The following is a 17,611-nucleotide window of genomic DNA, read 5'->3' as shown; positions in this document are numbered from 1 at the left end:
GTGGGAGCGTCTGCGGCAGCGGGGACAGATGGCACCGCACGCCTGCATCCCCGAGAAGCCAAAACAAGTGCCGAGCCAGCGCCGCGGTGACGAGCTCTGAGCCCGACTCGGAGCAGGACGGATCCTGACACTGGGGAGGGGAGAACAGATGGGACAGACAGACACCTGCCAGACGCCAGCCCGCGCCGGTCCTGCCGCGCTTCCAGCACCGACGCCCGACAACGGAGGGTCCTGCAGGGCCCTGTGCAACGCTCCCGCTCATCCCGGCCCAGATTCCGGAGCGCTCACACCATGAGCTCTCCCAGCCAACTCAACGTGCCCAAACCCAACCCAGCACCGGGGCCAGTGGGCGCAGCATCCACTTCACCAAACAGCAACACCTCGAGCTTTTTAACTCTTCCTAGAATCCCCCCCCCCAGCAGGTTTCTTGGTGCTAACTGAGCTGGAGGGGAGCGGAGCGCGGCTGCCTCCATCCCCCCCAGCACCGGGACTGGGGAAAGCTCAGGCCCCCACGGGTGCTGATTCAGGGCTGAGGAGCAGAGCGCAGGGCAGAGTCTCTCAGTGTACCCAAACCCCTCCAGCCTTCAGCAAAGTGCTTAAAAATAGTCCCTGGGCGAGGCCGGAGCCACTCCTGCAGCGGGCACGGAGCAGCCATCAGTAATCCCTCTCCTACAGCATCTTTTTATTGCAAGGCTTAGAGCAGGACAACGCCAAAAGAGGGGAACAGCTGCTGGAGGAGATAATGGACTTCTGAGGCCCTTTGATTTTCTAATAACTTTTATTCAAACACAGTGAATTAATAGCGATGGTCAGCTTTGACGCTAATGAGTCAGCTATGCCCTCCAGCCGAGGACACCCTGGAACTCAGGAGCTCCAACACCCAAATCTCCTTCCAGCAGCCTCAGGATGGAGCAGAGGGACTGGAGCAAGGAACAGGGACTGAAGCAACGGGGCACCACTGCAGCAACACCCTCCACCGAGGGCTGGGGCCTGAGCCGAGCAGGAAGGAGGGTTTGAGGAGGTAAAATAAAACCCTACAGAACCAGGCCCCTGCTTTCATCCACAGCGCAGCGTTTACACAGCGTTTCCCCTCCACAACAGGAAAGGGCTCCAGCTCCACGTTTGTCACAGCCGAGCCTCCGTGTGTCTCAGTGCCTGGCGAGAGGGGACATGGAGAAGTTTGGGGTGCAAGCTGGCAGCCCTGGGGTGCAGCTACAACCCCCTCGTCCACAGCAGGAGCCAGGGAAGCGTTCCAGATCTTCCCCTCTCCCCTTCCAGCGGTGTAAGTTTGCAGTTTATAAAGAAAAAAGTCTGTTCTTGCTCTAGGGGAGAAGGGGGCAGAAACCCTGCTCCGTTGTTGCCAAAAGAAAAAGGGTTTTCTTCCTCCACAGTGGCTGTTTCAGACCTTCCAGCAGGGCTTTTGCATCCCGGTGCCCCCACCTCGGCTCCATCTGCTGCCCCACCATGGCCCCAGGGCTGAAGAGGCAGCATGGCACAGCCATGGGGAAGGGGGGGGGGGGTGCCCCCCACCGCTGCCAGCACAGGGTACGATCCACCCAGCAGCAGCTTGGGAAAACAAAAAAAATTAAGTCAGACCAGCATCTTCAAATTAACAAACTGTAATTTTTCTCCAAAGATACATTTTCCATACACATCCATCATACACTGTAACAAAAAAAAGCAGTGTACATGAAATAAGAAAATAAATTAAATCCATAGCATAGGTAAGGAGGACGCTCTAGACTGGAGTAGAGTCGAAAGCTTCCAGCGATACAAGAGGCTCAAAAGTTTGTTTTAACAAGAATGCCTGCTAGCAAGGGTCCAGCAAGTGTTTTAGGTCGGTCCGACTGCTTAAACAGTTTTTATTTAGAGTTTTTAACAGCCATTATTGTCCGGCAACAGGCAGAGCTATTACGTCCTGGGAGAAAGCCAAGAGGCATCATTAAGATCCAAGTAGAGCATCCAGAAGGTAACTGAGATTGGTCCTGTGGCACCCACGCTAGCCGTCCTCCTTGGGCGGTGTGTACCAGCCTGAAACCAGGAGAGAGATCTGTGAGGGGCAACATGAATAAACACCAGGAAAAGCTCCCAAAGGGCCACGTCTCCCCCATTCCCAGGAGCCTTTCTCTTGGGATTCCTTCCCAACAGCACCCAGACAGCGGCCCGCCGAGGGATGCTGCAGCCACGCGCCGCTGCCGTCTCACCGCAGGAAATTTTTGCACTTGGGGCAGAAAAAAACCCAACAAAACACCTCAAGCAGCTTGTCTGGACACTCGGCCTAAGGGAGCTCAGAGTAGCAAGGGGAAACACAGACCCTCTCCCTCAGCCCTTACCGTTCTTCTCGTGGATCTGAACCAGGGACTTGTAGGACTGCTGTGCTCTCGTCAGGCTGTACTGATTCTGCAAGGGAAGTGAAATAAATTAATTCACTCACCAGTCCAAATCCAGTATAACTATTACGCAGCTGTTCTTGATCAGCAGCGCTGGGGTCATCCTGCAGATTCTCCCCCAAACTAGCAAGGGACATCAGTTTACACACACACACCCCCCCCAGTTATACATATTCATTAGATTTCCTGGAAAGGGGTGTCTTATGATAACGAGTCCCTGGAATTCATTTACATAGACAGAGCATGCGCAGTGAAAACAGAGTGAGGGGCTTTGGTGGTCCAGGGAAGCGCCCACTGAGGGCTCTGACTCTGCCAGCAGTGAGTTATACAGGCAGCATTTTATTTTTGTCTAGACAAAGCAGGCACGGGAAAAGTTGAGATGTCATTGGGAAACAAACACAAGCAATCATGCATCAGTTTAGTCTTAGTCTGAAATTCATTTCTTTGAGCCCTTTCAGTAGCCAGAGCAACCCCTCAGCCCAGCCACCCCACACACCTCCCCGACCTGAACGGCGTTGCCAGAGCTGCTCATCTGCCTCCATCCCGCTACCAAGAGCCCCTCAAGTTCTCCTGCGCCCACCCGGCCCTACCTTGTTGGCTCCAAACTGGACTCGGGCTTTCCCTTTCACCAGAGTCGCGCTGATCTGCATAATGACCGACTCGATGGAGTAGGCGCTGCTCCAGCCCTGGGGGACAGAGAACCCGGTGAGGGCAGTGCCGGCAGAACCCCTGCCTGCAGGGCCATGCTTCCCCCCAGCAACAAAACGGCCTCCCCGAGCCCGGCACAGGCACCCCAAAGCCACTACAGGCAGCTGCCAGGCAGGGAACAGGCAGGATCTGGCTGCCAGCAGGCCCCAGCAGCGGGGACACAAAGCACGGCAGACAGCAGCAACGCCACGTCCACGTACTGTCACACCCACCTGTTTTGTAAGTAGCTCCATGCAGATGGCACCGCCACCCAGAACATACCTTGGGGGGGGAAGGGGGCAAAATTACACCAGGGACGGACACAGCCTCACCCACCCACTGCTCCAGAGAGGAACCATGCTCTGAGAGTAGATCTCAGAATCCCAGAATCATCCCGGTTGGAAAAGCCCTTGAGGCTCCTCCAGCCCAACCATGACCCTCCCCCTGACCGTTCCCAACTCCCCCAGATCCCTCAGCGCTGGCTCAGCCCGACTCTTCAACCCCCCCAGGGATCCCGGGGACTCCCCCCTGCCCTGGGCAGCCCATTCCAACGCCCAACAGCCCCTTCTGCACAGAAATCCTTCCTCAGAGCCAGCCTGACCCTGCCCTGGGCAGCTTGAGGCCATTCCCTCCGGGCCTGGCGCTGGGGCCTTGGCTCCAGAGACTCATCCCCCCTCTCTGCCCCCTCCTGGCAGGGAGTTGCAGAGGGCCAGGAGGTCTCCCCTCAGCCTCCTCTGCTCCAGACGGAACCCCCCCAGTTCCCCCAGCCGCTCCCCAGCAGACCTGTGCTCCAGACCCTGCCCCAGCTCCGTTGCCCTTCTCTGGCCACGCTCGAGTCATTCAATGGCCTTTTTGGGGTGAGGGGCCCAAAACTGAACCCAGGAATCGAGGGGCGGCCTCCCCAGTGCCGAGTCCAGGGCTCAGATCCCTCCCCTGTCCCTGCTGGCCACACTAGTGCTGTACAATGAATTGTGTCAGGGATGGACACAGCCTCACCCACCTGCTGCTCCAGAGAGGAACCATTTTCTCAGAGTAGATCTCAGATAGAAAAATGGACACAAAAAAAAAAAAATCCACCATCCCTGCCTGTGCTTCCCAGAACTACTGCAAACTCATGTTGGGGAGATTATGGGACTGGATAAACTCTTAGTGAAAGCTGCTGCAGGAAGCAGCGCTGGAGACCTCAGCGAGCAGAGACAGACAGTCACTTACCCCCCTGACAGCACCGGGGACACGACCCTTACGAACGGCGGATCAAAAGGGAAGTTATCCTGGAACAAGAGAAGGGAAGCAAAGCCACTGAGAAACATCTTCTCTGATGACTCACAGAGCCAGGCGTATCTCGAGGAGGGGGAGGAAGCCTTACTTTAAAGGAGAAGTTTAGGAGGATGAAATCTGTGCCTTCTTTCTCTTTGAGGATCTGGAGATCGTTGTGCAAAGCGCTGTCCTCGTCAACCCTGCCAAAGGCAAAGCCCAAGCGGGTCAGAGCCGAGGCTGCACAGCTCGGGCCGGCCACGCTCGCTGCCACCACACCCCAGAGCTACTGTACCTGCACAACCTGGCTGCCAGCGGGCCCGCGGGCGCTCACCCAGGGCAGCGACAGCACGGGCTGTCACCATTCTGCTCCTGGTTTGCAGAGAAGACCATCACACCCTTTTTGCATGCTGCCAGCTTAAAAATAAAGACTGCCTGGCCCAAGGAAAAGGCAGCAGTGGTGTCTGGAGGGTGTGAAAGTTCGGGGTTTTGTCTGATGCACCTCTTCCAGGACTCTAGGAACAGCAGACAGACTTGCAGAGCCCTCAGATTATCTCTGGAGATGTCACCTCCTTTCTGATGCGGAGACAGCAAGCAAGCTGCCCGAGAGAGGCTAAACCCAAGGTCTGCCCGGTGCTCCCCTGCCCTGCTCGCTTCCCCTCTGCTCCCCCCCCATCCACCACAGTTACACGATCCCGAGCTATGGCACCTACTTCAGGAGTTTGACGTTCCAATCGTACAGGCTGTCGTTCACTAGTTCAACTGCATAGTATCCTGGAAGGCAGAGAAGAGGCACGTCGCTACGGGGGGAGACTGAACAGGGGGTCGAGCATTTCAAATCCCCTTGGCCCTGCAGCACAACCTCAGCCTGGCACAGCCCGCCCTGAAAAGCAGCACTTATCCAGAGGGACCATCCTGAGGGCAGTAGTTTTCCTACGACTGCTCTCTCCGAGCCCTCAGGCTCAGGAAAGGGGTAGAAGCACCATCACCCTTGAAGCCTTGAATCCTCCCACCCACAGCACACTCACTCCCACCCAGCACTGGCAGGAACAGAAACTGCCAGGCAGTTTTGCTCCCTCTTGAGAGCACCACAGCCACCGAAGGCCGGAGATCCTCTGCCCAGCTGCGCGGAGCAGAACAACTCTGAGGCCCATAAGGTGCTACCCAGAACGAGGAGGAAAACCCTGGCATGAACAGCAGAGCAGCAGCCCCCTCCCTTGAGCTCCCCACAGCACTCACCGCCCTTGAAACTTGGTGATCGGTAAATATCCCTGAGCTCCTTCATTAGCCGGTCGGTGGCCTGCACAGACCCAGACACTGCACCCTGCGGGGAATTTGGGAAGGAAGTTGCATTGTTACACTGCACCCTCCACGGCTGTTGCTCTACGAGGCTAAAACCTGAGCTAGAACTCCCGTCCAGCCTCTAAACTAGACCTTACCATGTCCCCCACCTGTGTCTTCTCCTACAACTTCCCTCGCCCCGAAGAGGCCACCCCAGGCAGTGCAGCTGCAGCAGAAACGCCTCCGTGCGCTCTCCACTGTGCCAGAATCTCAGCCCGGGAGTACAAAAGCACAACCCACCAGCCACCTCCACGGCCCAAAGCGAGGTGCAGCTCCTGGGAGCAGAGGGGAAGCCCTGCAGGAAGGCTGCCCCACGTAGCACTGATGCCTGGGGGGCACCCCACTTCCCTGCGCGGCAGAGGCAGCTCACAACCTCCCTGCACCAGCCACGCCAGCCCCTGAAGCCGCTGCTGTACCTCGGCCAGGGATGCTCCCTTTGACTTAGGGCTTAGCAGGTGCCTCCACTGCCCTTGGGTCCCTCTGCTTCCCCAACCCGCCCGCCCGCCGGGCGACACGTACATTTAAGTAATCTTGCCTCTGGTTCTTTTTTATTTTCTCTAAAATGGCCAGGTTTTCCTTTCCAATGCCTTCATCCTCTGTCTTCTTCCCATCTGCCGGCTCTTCCTCTTTCATCTCATAGTGGTCCAAGTCCTCAGTGTCCTGGGAAGGGGAGAGGGGAGCTGCAGGAGATGTTTCTTCACTCCTCCCTGCTCCAAGTATTGTGGATGGAAGCTGTCCTGAACCAGGAATGATTCCCAGTGCAACTCTCCCTCCCCAGGAAGCCCCAATCCGAGGCACAAACACGGTGGAAGACACAAGGCCTGGGCACACTCAGTGAAGAAGTTACAGGCACTGAGCCCCCACTGCCCTCCCTTACCAGAGCCAGCAGGCAGAACGGCACACTTCCCTCTCCAGAATTCAACAGGGCTCATACAAGCTCTTTGTTTGCTGGATTCTTCCCTGCCAAGTCTCACGTCTGTTTATAATTAGTCATTAATCTTACATACGCTCCCCGCGAGCCCCGTGTAACCGAAGGGCACTTGCATCTCAGCACGTGCGCGGCACAAGCAGCCCCACACTGAGTTTCTGGGAGTGTGGAGCGAGGCTCAGGCTCAGCACAGCACTGCCAGGCCACGCTGTTCCCCCCTCATGAGCACAAACTCAACACAAGCACAGGCAGCACAAGAGACCCTCACACACAAACAGAAAATTCCAGTGGCACAGGACGTTCACCCCTCAAAAAGAGGTTTCACAGCGTGTCGAGGCTCAGCTCTCCAGCCCACAGCACACCCCCTAACCCTGGCAGAGGCTCTGCCCCTCATTAACAACATTCATCAGGCTGATGTGTGCGAGACCCTGATGTTAATAACCAGTAAAAACCAGTTGCAGCAATCAGGGGCCACTGCAGAGATCTCCCCCTCCCCACGCAGTGGCTCCCACACTGTGCCAGCACACAGGGTTCCGCTGACTGGACTGTGGGTGCTGGTGTTAAATCCTCCGAACAAGTGTTTACTTCGGCCTCTCCAGGCTGGCTGCTATTCTGGACGAGCAGCATTTTTGGAAAGGCTTTGACATTTTTAGACTGTCACACAGAGGGAAATAGATCCTCCTAGAAAATCCCTCGAGTGGATTAATCTGTGCAACACATCTCCGCACCAGGGCACGGCTCTGCTTTTCTGACACGGCCTAACAAATCCAACCGCTCGGCAAGAAACCTCTGCTCCAGGGCGAGAGCGTTGTCCCCGCACGGTGTTAGCGGAAAGCACGAGGGGGAACACTCAGTTCCCAAGGATTTCTTTTCCAGCCCACGGGAGCGTGAGGACTCGCACATCACAAATGTGCCATGAAGCAGCAAGTCTGGAAACACGCGAGGTTACGCTGGTACCGGTTTAAATCTCCTCGTTTTCTCCGGGGACGCTGGCAAAGGTCGGCCTTGATTTACCAAGTTATTCACTTTGCTAAAACCCCAATAACTGCCAGGCGTGCTGCTGCTAAGTGACCTGCCCCCGGGTTCTGCAGCGCTGCTGACTCGGTGCCCGTGCCTCTCACCCCCCAGAAGTGTGCGAGGCATTGCTAAACGTCACCATGGAGATTCAAGATTATTCCACCCACTTCTAGAGATCTCGAAACCGCAAACCAAACAACCGAAGCCTGTGGGTTTTGCAGCATGATATTCTCAGCCTGCAGTGAAGTATGGCTGCCTCTGCCGCTCCTGCCAATTAGCTCGCTCGCATACTCAGCCATCCTACCTAATCCTCTCTGCGGGAGTTCCATTTTCATGGTGTGATTTCCCCGCCAGCAATGGCAGCCCGGAAATCCCATCGCTTGCGAGTAAATTCCAGGCTCTAGAGCGCAGCAGCGTGAGCCGAAGAGAAACCATCCAAGGGGCTCCACTCTCAGCTCGTCTGGATGCCTTCAGGGGCCGCGGCCAAGCCTCGTGGCGGCTGCAGTCCCCTGTGGTTTGTGAACACGTCACTCCCACCCGTGGCTCAGGACGTGGGTCCCCAGCAGCAAAACGCTGAGAACAATCCAGCCTCTGAGCCAAACCGGGCTCTTCCCTGTCTGAACTCCACGAGCTCCTCCCAGACACAGTCCCTCTGCACCTTTCAGTGGGCATCTCCCTGCGCTCAGCTCTCCGGTGTACTTCCTCATACAGCGAGGCAGCACTTACCTCCGGCATCTCTTCATCTTCCTCTTCAGAGGACACCTCTTCCTGTGTGCTCTGCGGGGACAAAAAGACAGAGACGAAGATCGCACCGTCAGCTTCCTGGGGCAACGCTCTCCTGCCTTCTCAGACACTTCTGAGGCAAAGGTAAAAAAGGATTTATAAGCAAAACCAAGTTAAAAGCAGAGTGAAGCCAAGAACCTTTTCAGGAAACCACACCAGAGCAGCTCAACAGCACCAAGGGCCAACGGAGCAGGCTGGCATCCCCGAGGACAGGAATCCACCCCAGGGAGAGATCAGCACCTACCTCCTTTCATATCAGCGTTCCTCCTTCAGGGTTTGGAAGCCTCAGCCTCCAAAACGAACTCCAGAGAACTCATCTTATGAGCTTAGAAAGTCTCCTCCTGAGTTACTCACCTGTTCTGCCGGCAGAGGCTGGTCCAGCATTTCAACATCTGGATGTTGGGGGAGGTTGTAGAGTTTGCACAGGTCGGAGATTATTCGCTTCAGGTGCTGCAAAAGCTGTCCCAAGAGCAGACAAGGGTCAGAGAAGCACAGAGACCCACACGCCAAGCTAAGCCTCGGCTGTCTGCAGCGCTGCGACGCTTTTTGTCGCAAACAAGGGCTGCTCCCTCCTGCTCCAAGCAGTGATGGACACGGGGGGGGAAAAAAAAAAAAAAAATCACACCCCAATATCAAACTCGAGAGAAGACAGAGCTGCTCGTCCCAAATTTTCTGAAGGTTTATGAGACCAGGAGCGCCTCATGCAGCTGGAGGGATGCAGCAGGGATTTCACCCTCTCGAAGCAGTCACCCTCCCGTCACCTCTCCCCTTTCCCCAGGCAGCACCCGCTCACCAGCGTATTTCCTTTCCTGACTTCCACCAGCCTCTCCAGGATAGCTGCCAGGTTTGGATCGTCCGACTCCACAGACCAGATCGGGGGAACAGCTGGATAAGACTCCTGGAGAGAAGGAGAAGGTGGTGTTTGAGCTGCCACAACTGCCTCAGTCCCGCTGACACAGCCAGCGGGGAACGGAGCAACGAGCCGGGCAGGACGGGGAGCTGCAGCCCCACGTCTCCCACAAATGAATCCCTCCGGACCACGGAGCGACCACATCCACCCCCCAGACTAATCCTGGGGCCGAGGGCAAAACAAAGCCAGCTCTAACCGTGCTGATGCGGCTCAGCTCTGTGCTGCTCCCCCCAGCCTGGGGAGCGGGGTGGGACAGGGACACCGGTGACATTTTGGCCACCCTGTTGGTTGCCAGGACCTTTGGGGGTGGGAAAGTGGTTAAGGACATCGGGGGTGTCTGACGCTGCCCCACAGGCCTCTTGCCTCGCCAGCTCTGGGCCTGAAGCGCTGCAGGTGTGTGTGCACGACCCGGCAGCACCCGCGCAGGGGCAGAGGCCAAGGGCAAAGTCAGTGACAGATCCCAAGGAAAATCCCGAGCACCGGCGCCGTCCCGCACCGGGGGCTTTAAACACCCCGCTGCTGCTCGTCCGGAGCCGCAATAACGGCTCGAACCTGCCATGAGAGATGGGACCTGCACCCCAGAACTGGGATTCCCCTAAAAGCCAGGCTCAGATAAGCCGAAGCAGATGTGAAGAGCCCAGTGCTGATGCCGCGGATACCCCCCCGGCCCGCCTCGTCGGGGCCACCTGGGACCCCCCCTCAAAAAACCCGGGGCAAGGCCAGAAGAAGGGGGTGCAGAATCCTGTGCGGGGGACGAAGGGGCCATCAGGGCGGCGAGAGCACCCCGTGTCCCCCCAAGCCGCCGCCCCCCAGTCGAGGGGGCAGGCTCCGGGCTTTGCTCTGCTGGGAGACGCCTCCCGGTGCAGGGACCCCCGTGGAGCTCGGGGGCTGAGCACGGCTCGTACCGCGCTCCCGCGGGCTCCGGGAAGGCGCGGGACCAGAGGCAGTTCCCCCCCACGCGCCGAGCCGAGGGACGCCGGAGGGTCAGCGAATCCGGGCCCTGCTCGACCCAACCGCCGCAACGGCGCCGGGTTCCACCGGGGTCGGCAGCTCCGGCCCCCGCCTCCGACCGGTTCCCCGAAGCGGCCCAGGGTGGCTTCTCAGTCACAGGGTCACCCCTGCGGGTGCCCGCCCGGAGCCAGGGCCCGTCGCACCGGGCCAGCGTTCCCCCCCCCACCCGCCCCCGGGCCTCACCGTGATGTTGCAGTGGATGCGAACGGGCCCCGGCGGCGGGCCCCGGGAACCGGAGGCACCGGCGCGGGCCCCAGCTCCCGGGACGAACTCGCAGCTGATCTCATCGGGGCAGGCGCTGCCGATGCGGAACCGCTCGTGGCCCCGGTGGAAGATGGACTCGAGCAGCCGCAGCTCCCGCCTCAGGAGCCGCCCGGCGGAGGCCGCCGCCACCTCGGCCCCGCTCCGCCCGGGCCCCCCCGCCGCCGCCTGCGACCCCGCCGCCTCCTCCGCCCCCGCCCGCTGCATCTTCCCATGGAGGGACCCACTCCGCCGCCGCCGCCGCCGCAGCCCCCGGAGCCGGCCCAAGATGGCGGCGGGACGGCCCCGCTCTCCGGAAGTGACCCCTCCCGCCGCCAGCGGAAGGGGCGGGGCTTCAACCGCCGGAAGCGTCCGTGCAGCGGGGCGGGGGCGACGCCGAACCGGAAGTGACGCCAGAGAGGCTCCCCGGAAGGCGAGGGGGCGGGGCCAGCGGGTCGGGCGAGCCCCGCCCCTGGCCGGGAGGGGTCACGTGGGGTCACGTGGCGGCCCGGGGATGGGGGGAGGGCACCGGCGGGCGGGGGCTGGATCCCGGGGTGTCCCGGGGGTCTCTAAAGCCCGGGGGGGTCCCGGGGCCTGAGACTCCCCTCCCCCGTGTGTGGCGGCGCCGGGCGGGGCTCTGGGGCCTCGGGGGGCTCCGGGAGCTGCCCGGGAGCTTCCCCCCCCGCCTTCGCTCCCGCCTCAGTTCCCGTCCCCGGTACCCGGGGCTCCCCCGCCCCGCTGCGGCCGTGCAGGGACCGGGGGCGGCGGGGGCCGGACCTCGGCGGAGCGGAGGTTTGGGGGAGCTCGGTCCCATCTCCTCCCCCGCGGTGTCCCCTGCTCCCCCGGTGTCGCCGAGGCGCGGCGGGGCGGAGGCAGGGGCGGGGGCGGCCCCGGGGCCGCTGACGGCGGCGGTGACGGCGGCGGAGCGAGGAACGCGGGGTGGCCCCGGCGCAGCGCCCGGCACCGCCTCCCGCCCGGGGCCGCCCCGCCCGGGCCGCCGCCGCCGGCTCCAGCACCGCGGAGAGCGCGGGCAGCACCGGGGACAGCGCCCGGGCACCGGCAGCGGCAGCGGCAGCGGCAGCGGCACCGGCAGCGGGCCGCCCCCATGGCGCTGCTCCGCGTCCTCTGCCTCCTCGCCGCCCTCAGACGTAAGTGCCGGGAGTCGGGGGGGTGTTGGCGGGCACCGGCACCGGTGGGGAGGGAGCGGACCGGGCACCGGGGCTGCTCCTGTTGCACAGGACCGCCCGGCGCCGCCCCGGTACCGAACCCGCACAGACCCGGCGTGGACGCGGTACGGGCGCCGCTGCGTTGCCGGTGCCTCTCGCTGGCTCCCGGTACTCTCGGTGTTCTCCGGCCCCCTCCGGGGTTCTGCGGCCCCCGCGACACCGACGGGCTGCCCGAACCGCTCCACCGGGGCGGTGCCGGGGGGGTGCGTGGGGGGTGGGCAGAGGCAGGCAGGGACAGGCGGAGGGGGGGCAGAGCCCTCCCGAAGCTGCACCGCAGCCCCCCGCGTCCCCCCCCAGGCCCCCCCTGCCCTGAGAGCAGCCGGTGCCCGGCGGTGCCGCCCGCACACCCTCGCACCGTCACCCCCAGACACCCCCCCGGGGCAGGCACAGGCTCAGCCCTCCTGTGGGGGGGTCCGGACCCTTCCCGGGGTTGGGGGGGGGCCCTGCCCGCCGCCGTGGGGCTCAGCCTGCCCCCGCGCCCCAAGGGAGCCTGAGCACGGACACGGAGGAGCGGCTGGTCGAGTATCTGCTGGACCCCGCGCGCTACAACAAGCTGATCCGCCCGGCGACCAACGGCTCCGAGCTGGTGACCGTGCAGCTGATGGTGTCGCTGGCGCAGCTCATCAGCGTGGTGAGTTGGCCGGGGCTCTGCCCCCCACCGTCTCCTCGGGGGGGCTCTGCAGATTCTGCCCGCCCCGCCCCGGCACCCCGAGTAACCGGAGCCGCTCTCTCCGCAGCACGAGCGGGAGCAGATCATGACCACCAACGTCTGGCTGACCCAGGTGGGAGCCCCGGACTCTGCTGTGGCCCTGAGGCCCCCCCGTGTCCACTCTGTCCTGGGGACCCGCCATGTTCACCCTATCCTGGGTCCCCCTGAATTCTGTTCTGGGACTCCCCCCATGTCCACCCTGTTCTGGGACCCCCCCCTTGTCTACCCTGTCCTGGGACCCCCCATGTCCACCCTGACCCGAGGCCCCCCTGCCCCCTGCCCTGGACCCCCCTGTGTCCACCCTGTCCTGGGAACCCCCCTGCACCCTGTCCTGGCCCCCCCCCCCATGTCCACACTGTCCTGAGCCCCCCCTGCACCTTTCCCTGGACCCTCCCTGTGGCCACCCTGCCCCAATCCTCTCTGCACAGTGCCCCAGGACTCCCCGTACACCCTGTGTGGGACCCCCATGTCCACCCTGGCCTGCCCACCCCCCCGAGCCCCCCCTTCCCACGCCCTGAGCCTGCCTGCCTGCAGGAGTGGGAGGATTACCGCCTCACCTGGAAGCCGGAGGACTTTGACAACATGAAGAAGGTCCGGCTGCCCTCCAAGCACATCTGGCTGCCCGACGTGGTGCTCTACAACAAGTAGGTGGTTTGGTTGGGTTTTTTTTCGGGGCTGGGGGAGCTGTGCATACCCCAACCCCACCCGGGGCTCGGGGTGGTGCCGTTGCAGGGCTGACAACCCCTCCCTTCTCCCCAGCGCCGACGGGATGTACGAGGTCTCCTTCTACTCCAACGCGGTGATCTCCTACGATGGCAGCATCTTCTGGCTGCCCCCGGCCATCTACAAGAGCGCCTGCAAGATCGAGGTGAAGCATTTCCCCTTCGACCAGCAGAACTGCACCATGAAATTTCGCTCCTGGACCTACGACCGCACCGAGATCGACCTGGTGCTGAAGAGCGACGTGGCCAGCCTGGACGACTTCACACCCAGCGGCGAGTGGGACATCGTGGCGCTGCCGGGACGGCGCAACGAGAACCCTGACGACTCCACATACGTGGATATCACCTACGACTTCATCATCCGGCGCAAGCCGCTCTTCTACACCATCAACCTCATCATCCCCTGCATCCTCATCACCTCCTTGGCCATCCTCGTCTTCTACCTCCCGTCCGACTGCGGCGAGAAGATGACGCTCTGTATCTCCGTCCTGCTTGCCCTCACCGTCTTCCTGCTGCTCATCTCCAAGATCGTGCCCCCCACCTCGCTGGACGTGCCGCTGGTGGGCAAGTACCTCATGTTCACCATGGTGCTGGTGACCTTCTCCATCGTCACCAGCGTCTGCGTCCTCAACGTGCACCACCGCTCACCCACCACGCACACCATGCCGCCCTGGGTCCGCAGCCTCTTCCTCCGCAAGCTCCCGGCGCTGCTTTTCATGAAGCAGCCGCGGCAGAACTGCGCGCGCCAGCGCCTGCGCCAACGCCGACACACCCAGGAACGCGCCGCCGCGGCCACCCTCTTCCTCCGGGCCGGCGCCCGGGCCTGCGCCTGCTACACCAACCCTGGCGCTGCCAAAGCCGAGGGGCTCAACGGCTACCGGGAGCGGCAGGGGCAGGCGCCGGCCCCCGCAGCCGGTTGCGCCTGCGGGCTGGAGGAGGCGGTGGACGGCGTGCGCTTCATCGCCGACCACATGCGCAGCGAGGACGACGACCAGAGCGTGAGTCGGGGCTGGGTGCGGGCAGGGCTGCGAGGAGCAGGCAGGGCTGCGGGGTGCGGGCAGGGCCATGGAGTGTAGGTAAGGCTGCAGGGTGCAGGCAGAGCTGTGGGGTGCGGGCAGGGCTGTGGGGTGCAGGCAGGATTGTGGGGTGCGGGCAGGGCTGCGGGGTGCAGGCAGGATTGTGGGGTGCGGGCAGGATTGTGGGGTGCGGGCAGGGCTGCGGGGTGCGGGCAGGGCTGCAGGGTGCGGGCAGAGCATGTGCTGGTGCACAACTGCACCACAAGAAGGGACGTGCACAAGCACCAGGGGCGTCCCTGCCTGGACCCGTGCCCAGGGACACCCCCCCCCCCCCCCACCCCCTGCCCGGGGCGGGGGCTCAGCTCTGACCCCCGACCCGCCGCTGCAGCACTCCGGGACCCTGGGAGGCCTGACCCTGCGTGGCCCTGGGAAGCTTCAGGGTTCGCCAGATCCGAGCGCGGACGGAGCTGCGGGACCAGGGGCCCCCTCTCCCCCCATCACTGGGGAGATGAGCTTCCCGGGGCTCAGCAACACGGGTGGCAGTGGGGGGGAATGAGCCCCGCGGCGGGCTGGCAGGCGGCCCCGGGAGCTGCGGTGCTGAGGGAGCACATCTGGGGTTCACTGGAGCGGCCCCGGGTGATGCTGGAGGCCCCCAGCCTGACCCGGCCTCTCTCCCGGCCCCACACAGGTGAGCGAGGACTGGAAGTACGTGGCCATGGTCATCGACCGCCTCTTCTTGTGGATCTTCGTCTTCGTCTGCGTCTTCGGCACCGTTGGCATGTTCCTCCAGCCCCTCTTCCAGAATTACGCCACCAACTCCCTGCTGCAGCTCAGCCAGGGCCCCCCCACCTCCAAATAGCACCGGGGTGGCCACCCACTGCCCTCCGCCGGCCCCAGGGACAGCGAGGGAGCACGGGGGGGGCTCTGTGCCCCCTCCCCGCTGGGGAGCCGGGTGCTGGGCTCCAGGCAGCCACCCCAAACCAATAAATACTCACATAGGAGGGGGTTGGTTTAATTTAGTGTCATTTCATCCCATACTGCTCCCCGCGGGCAGGATACAGACCGGGCTGGGGGCAGGGGGGGGGTGGTGGTGTCTGGCTCCCCGTGACCAAAGTAAAGAGGCCGGGGAGGAACTGGCTCTGGAAGAGGAAAACCCTGATTGCCGAGGGAGGGAGCGCAGCAGCGGGAAACTGGCCCCACGGGGACATGTCCGGCTCCCTCCCACGCTCCACCGGCCACTCACCACATCTCCCACCGATGCGGGGCCATGTAGGGCCAAGGGCTAGTGGCCCAGCCCCTGTGGGTGGCCACTGCCAGACCCCTGCCATCATCCTGGGGCTCTCAGGAGCCATGTGGATGCGGCAGGAGTGGAGGCACGGGGAGGAGGAGGAGGAGGAGGCGGCAGCCGCTCTGCTTCGGCTCCTCGAGGTGAGCGCATGGACCAGGCAGGAGGAGGCTGTTTTAGGTCCGACCTGCAGGCAGGGCCAAGGCAGCGAGCGCCGGGGTCTGCTCCACGCTCCGGCAGTGCCACCGTGCCCTGCTAAACTCCCGGCTCAGCACACTGGAACCCAGCCGTGAGATAGCATGAGGAAAAAAAAAAACAAAACCCAACCATAAATCACTCACAACCGAAGCCGGGAAGCAGCCAGACCCCCGCCATGGGGCACACAGGGGAGTCGGGGTGCTGGGCTGGCAGCCCCGGGCGGTCCGGTAGCGTGTCTCACGCTCCCCCTCACAGGCAGGAATTGGCCTCATCGGGGAAGATTGTAAGGGAGCGTTTTCTATAAATACCACTAATCCATGCTGGGGGGGGGAGCGTGGTGCAGACGGCGACACGCAGCGCTGGGGGAAGCTGCACGCTGGAAATTAGTTTAAATCCCAGCACTTCACCCGGCCAGAGAAATTCTGGGTGCCTCCGGCTGATGCTTCGCCTCTCAGGGGTGCACCCCAATGTTTCAATGGCAAGAGCTTTGCCCCTAAAGCAGCCCATGCTGGGGGCTCGTCCCCCCCCCTGCTGGGGGAGCGCAGGGTGGAGGGGTCCTGCTGCGCCCCATCACGGCCCAGCAGGAGCATTCAGGGAGCGCAGTAGAAGCCCTGCTTGCCCTGGAGGGGGGCTACCTCAGAAAGAGGAGCCCCCCAGGTCTGTCCTTGTGGCATCAGTGCCCCCAGGGCCTGGCTCCATGTGCCAGAAGGATGCTGAGGTTGTTGCCACCCCTCGCAGGTCAGTAGCCACGGGCAGGTTGAACCCAGGCCAGCTGGCCTTTCGGCAAATGTTTAACCTGCTTGGCCACAGCGGGGCTGCTCCCTCCCAGAGGGGCCCTCGGTGCTGGGTGGGGGGATCGAGGCACAAGCCTGAGTGTGAGATCCCAGGGTCCTGCTCTAGGCTCTCCCAGCCGCAGGAATTTTGGGTTTGGGCTCCGCTTGCCCGTTAATGGCTTCATCTCTCTCTGAACGATCTCAGCAGCAGCACCTGCCCCAGCGGAGGCAGAGCCGGCAGGAAAGGGGCTGCTCCGAGCCCAGGCTGCTCTCTAACAGCTGAAAAAACTCGCTGTGGGATGGCAACAGCATCTTTACTTCACACCTTCTACAAGTGCGTCTGGCGCCTGGTTGAGCTCACAGGAATCACACGCCCCAGCCTGAAGCCACCCCCGGCCTCCAGAGTGACCCCCCGAGGCTGGAGGAGACACCCCAGCCCAGAGCCAAAGTGGGGGAAGAAGCCAGAAGCCTGCCCTGTTATTTTGGGGTACACTCCGAATCCCCAAATCATCCAGGTTGGAAAAGCTCCTCCAGCCCAACCATGACCCTCCCCCTGACCCCCCCCAACTTCCCCAGACCCCTCAGCGCTGGCTCAGCCCGACTCTTCAACCCCCCCAGGGATCCCGGGGACTCCCCCCTGCCCTGGGCAGCCCATTCCAACGCCCAACAGCCCCTTCTGCACAGAAATCCTTCCTCAGAGCCAGCCTGACCCTGCCCTGGGCAGCTTGAGGCCATTCCCTCGGGGCCTGGCGCTGGGGCCTTGGCTCCAGAGACTCACCCCCCCTCTCTGCCCCCTCCTGGCAGGGAGTTGCAGAGGGCCAGGAGGTCTCCCCTCAGCCTCCTCTTCTCCAGACTGAACCCCCCCAGTTCCCCCAGCCGCTCCCCAGCAGACCTGTGCTCCAGACCCTGCCCCAGCTCCGTTGCCCTTCTCTGGCCACGCTCGAGTCATTCAATGGCCTTTTTGGGGTGAGGGGCCCAGAACTGAACCCAGGAATCGAGGGGCGGCCTCCCCAGTGCCGAGCCCAGGGCTCAGATCCCTCCCCTGTCCCTGCTGGCCACGCCAGGGCTGGTACAAGCCAGGATGCCATTGCCCTCCTTGGCCCCCTGGGCACACTCTGGCT

At 62.6% G+C, this 17,611-nt stretch overlaps 2 protein-coding genes across 3 annotated transcripts; one reads left to right on the top strand and one right to left on the bottom strand.

Moving 5' to 3' along the window:
- Positions 1-1,859: 1,859 nt before the first annotated feature.
- On the bottom strand, positions 1,860-10,864 carry UBE2Q1 (ubiquitin conjugating enzyme E2 Q1). 2 transcript variants are annotated; one of them, XM_074929179.1, is made up of 13 exons: positions 10,505-10,819; positions 9,194-9,298; positions 8,755-8,859; positions 8,344-8,394; positions 6,192-6,332; positions 5,571-5,655; positions 5,045-5,105; positions 4,444-4,534; positions 4,290-4,348; positions 3,311-3,359; positions 2,981-3,076; positions 2,334-2,400; positions 1,860-2,031 (listed from the first exon to the last, which is right to left on the bottom strand). In XM_074929179.1, exons 1-13 carry the CDS (start codon positions 10,787-10,789, stop codon positions 2,000-2,002), a joined length of 1,227 nt encoding a protein of 408 aa, XP_074785280.1. In that variant the 5' UTR covers positions 10,790-10,819; the 3' UTR covers positions 1,860-1,999. The 2 variants fall into 2 exon arrangements, with proteins under 2 accessions (XP_074785280.1, XP_074785281.1); XM_074929180.1 differs by lacking the exon at positions 8,755-8,859 and having other exon boundaries at positions 8,344-8,392; positions 9,186-9,298; positions 10,505-10,864.
- A 240-nt stretch (positions 10,865-11,104) lies between these two features.
- On the top strand, positions 11,105-15,235 carry CHRNB2 (cholinergic receptor nicotinic beta 2 subunit). The gene is made up of 6 exons (XM_074929137.1): positions 11,105-11,709; positions 12,273-12,418; positions 12,525-12,569; positions 13,031-13,140; positions 13,256-14,216; positions 14,923-15,235. The coding sequence occupies exons 1-6, from the start codon at positions 11,667-11,669 to the stop codon at positions 15,091-15,093; spliced, it is 1,476 nt and encodes a 491-aa protein (XP_074785238.1). The 5' UTR covers positions 11,105-11,666; the 3' UTR covers positions 15,094-15,235.
- Positions 15,236-17,611: the final 2,376 nt, after the last annotated feature.

Source organism: Athene noctua, chromosome 29 (assembly GCF_965140245.1).
Source record: "Athene noctua chromosome 29, bAthNoc1.hap1.1, whole genome shotgun sequence".
Taxonomy (NCBI): Eukaryota; Metazoa; Chordata; class Aves; order Strigiformes; family Strigidae; genus Athene; species Athene noctua.
The sequence above is the reverse complement of the archived record's forward strand: the minus strand, read 5'-3'. Positions and strand labels throughout refer to the sequence as shown.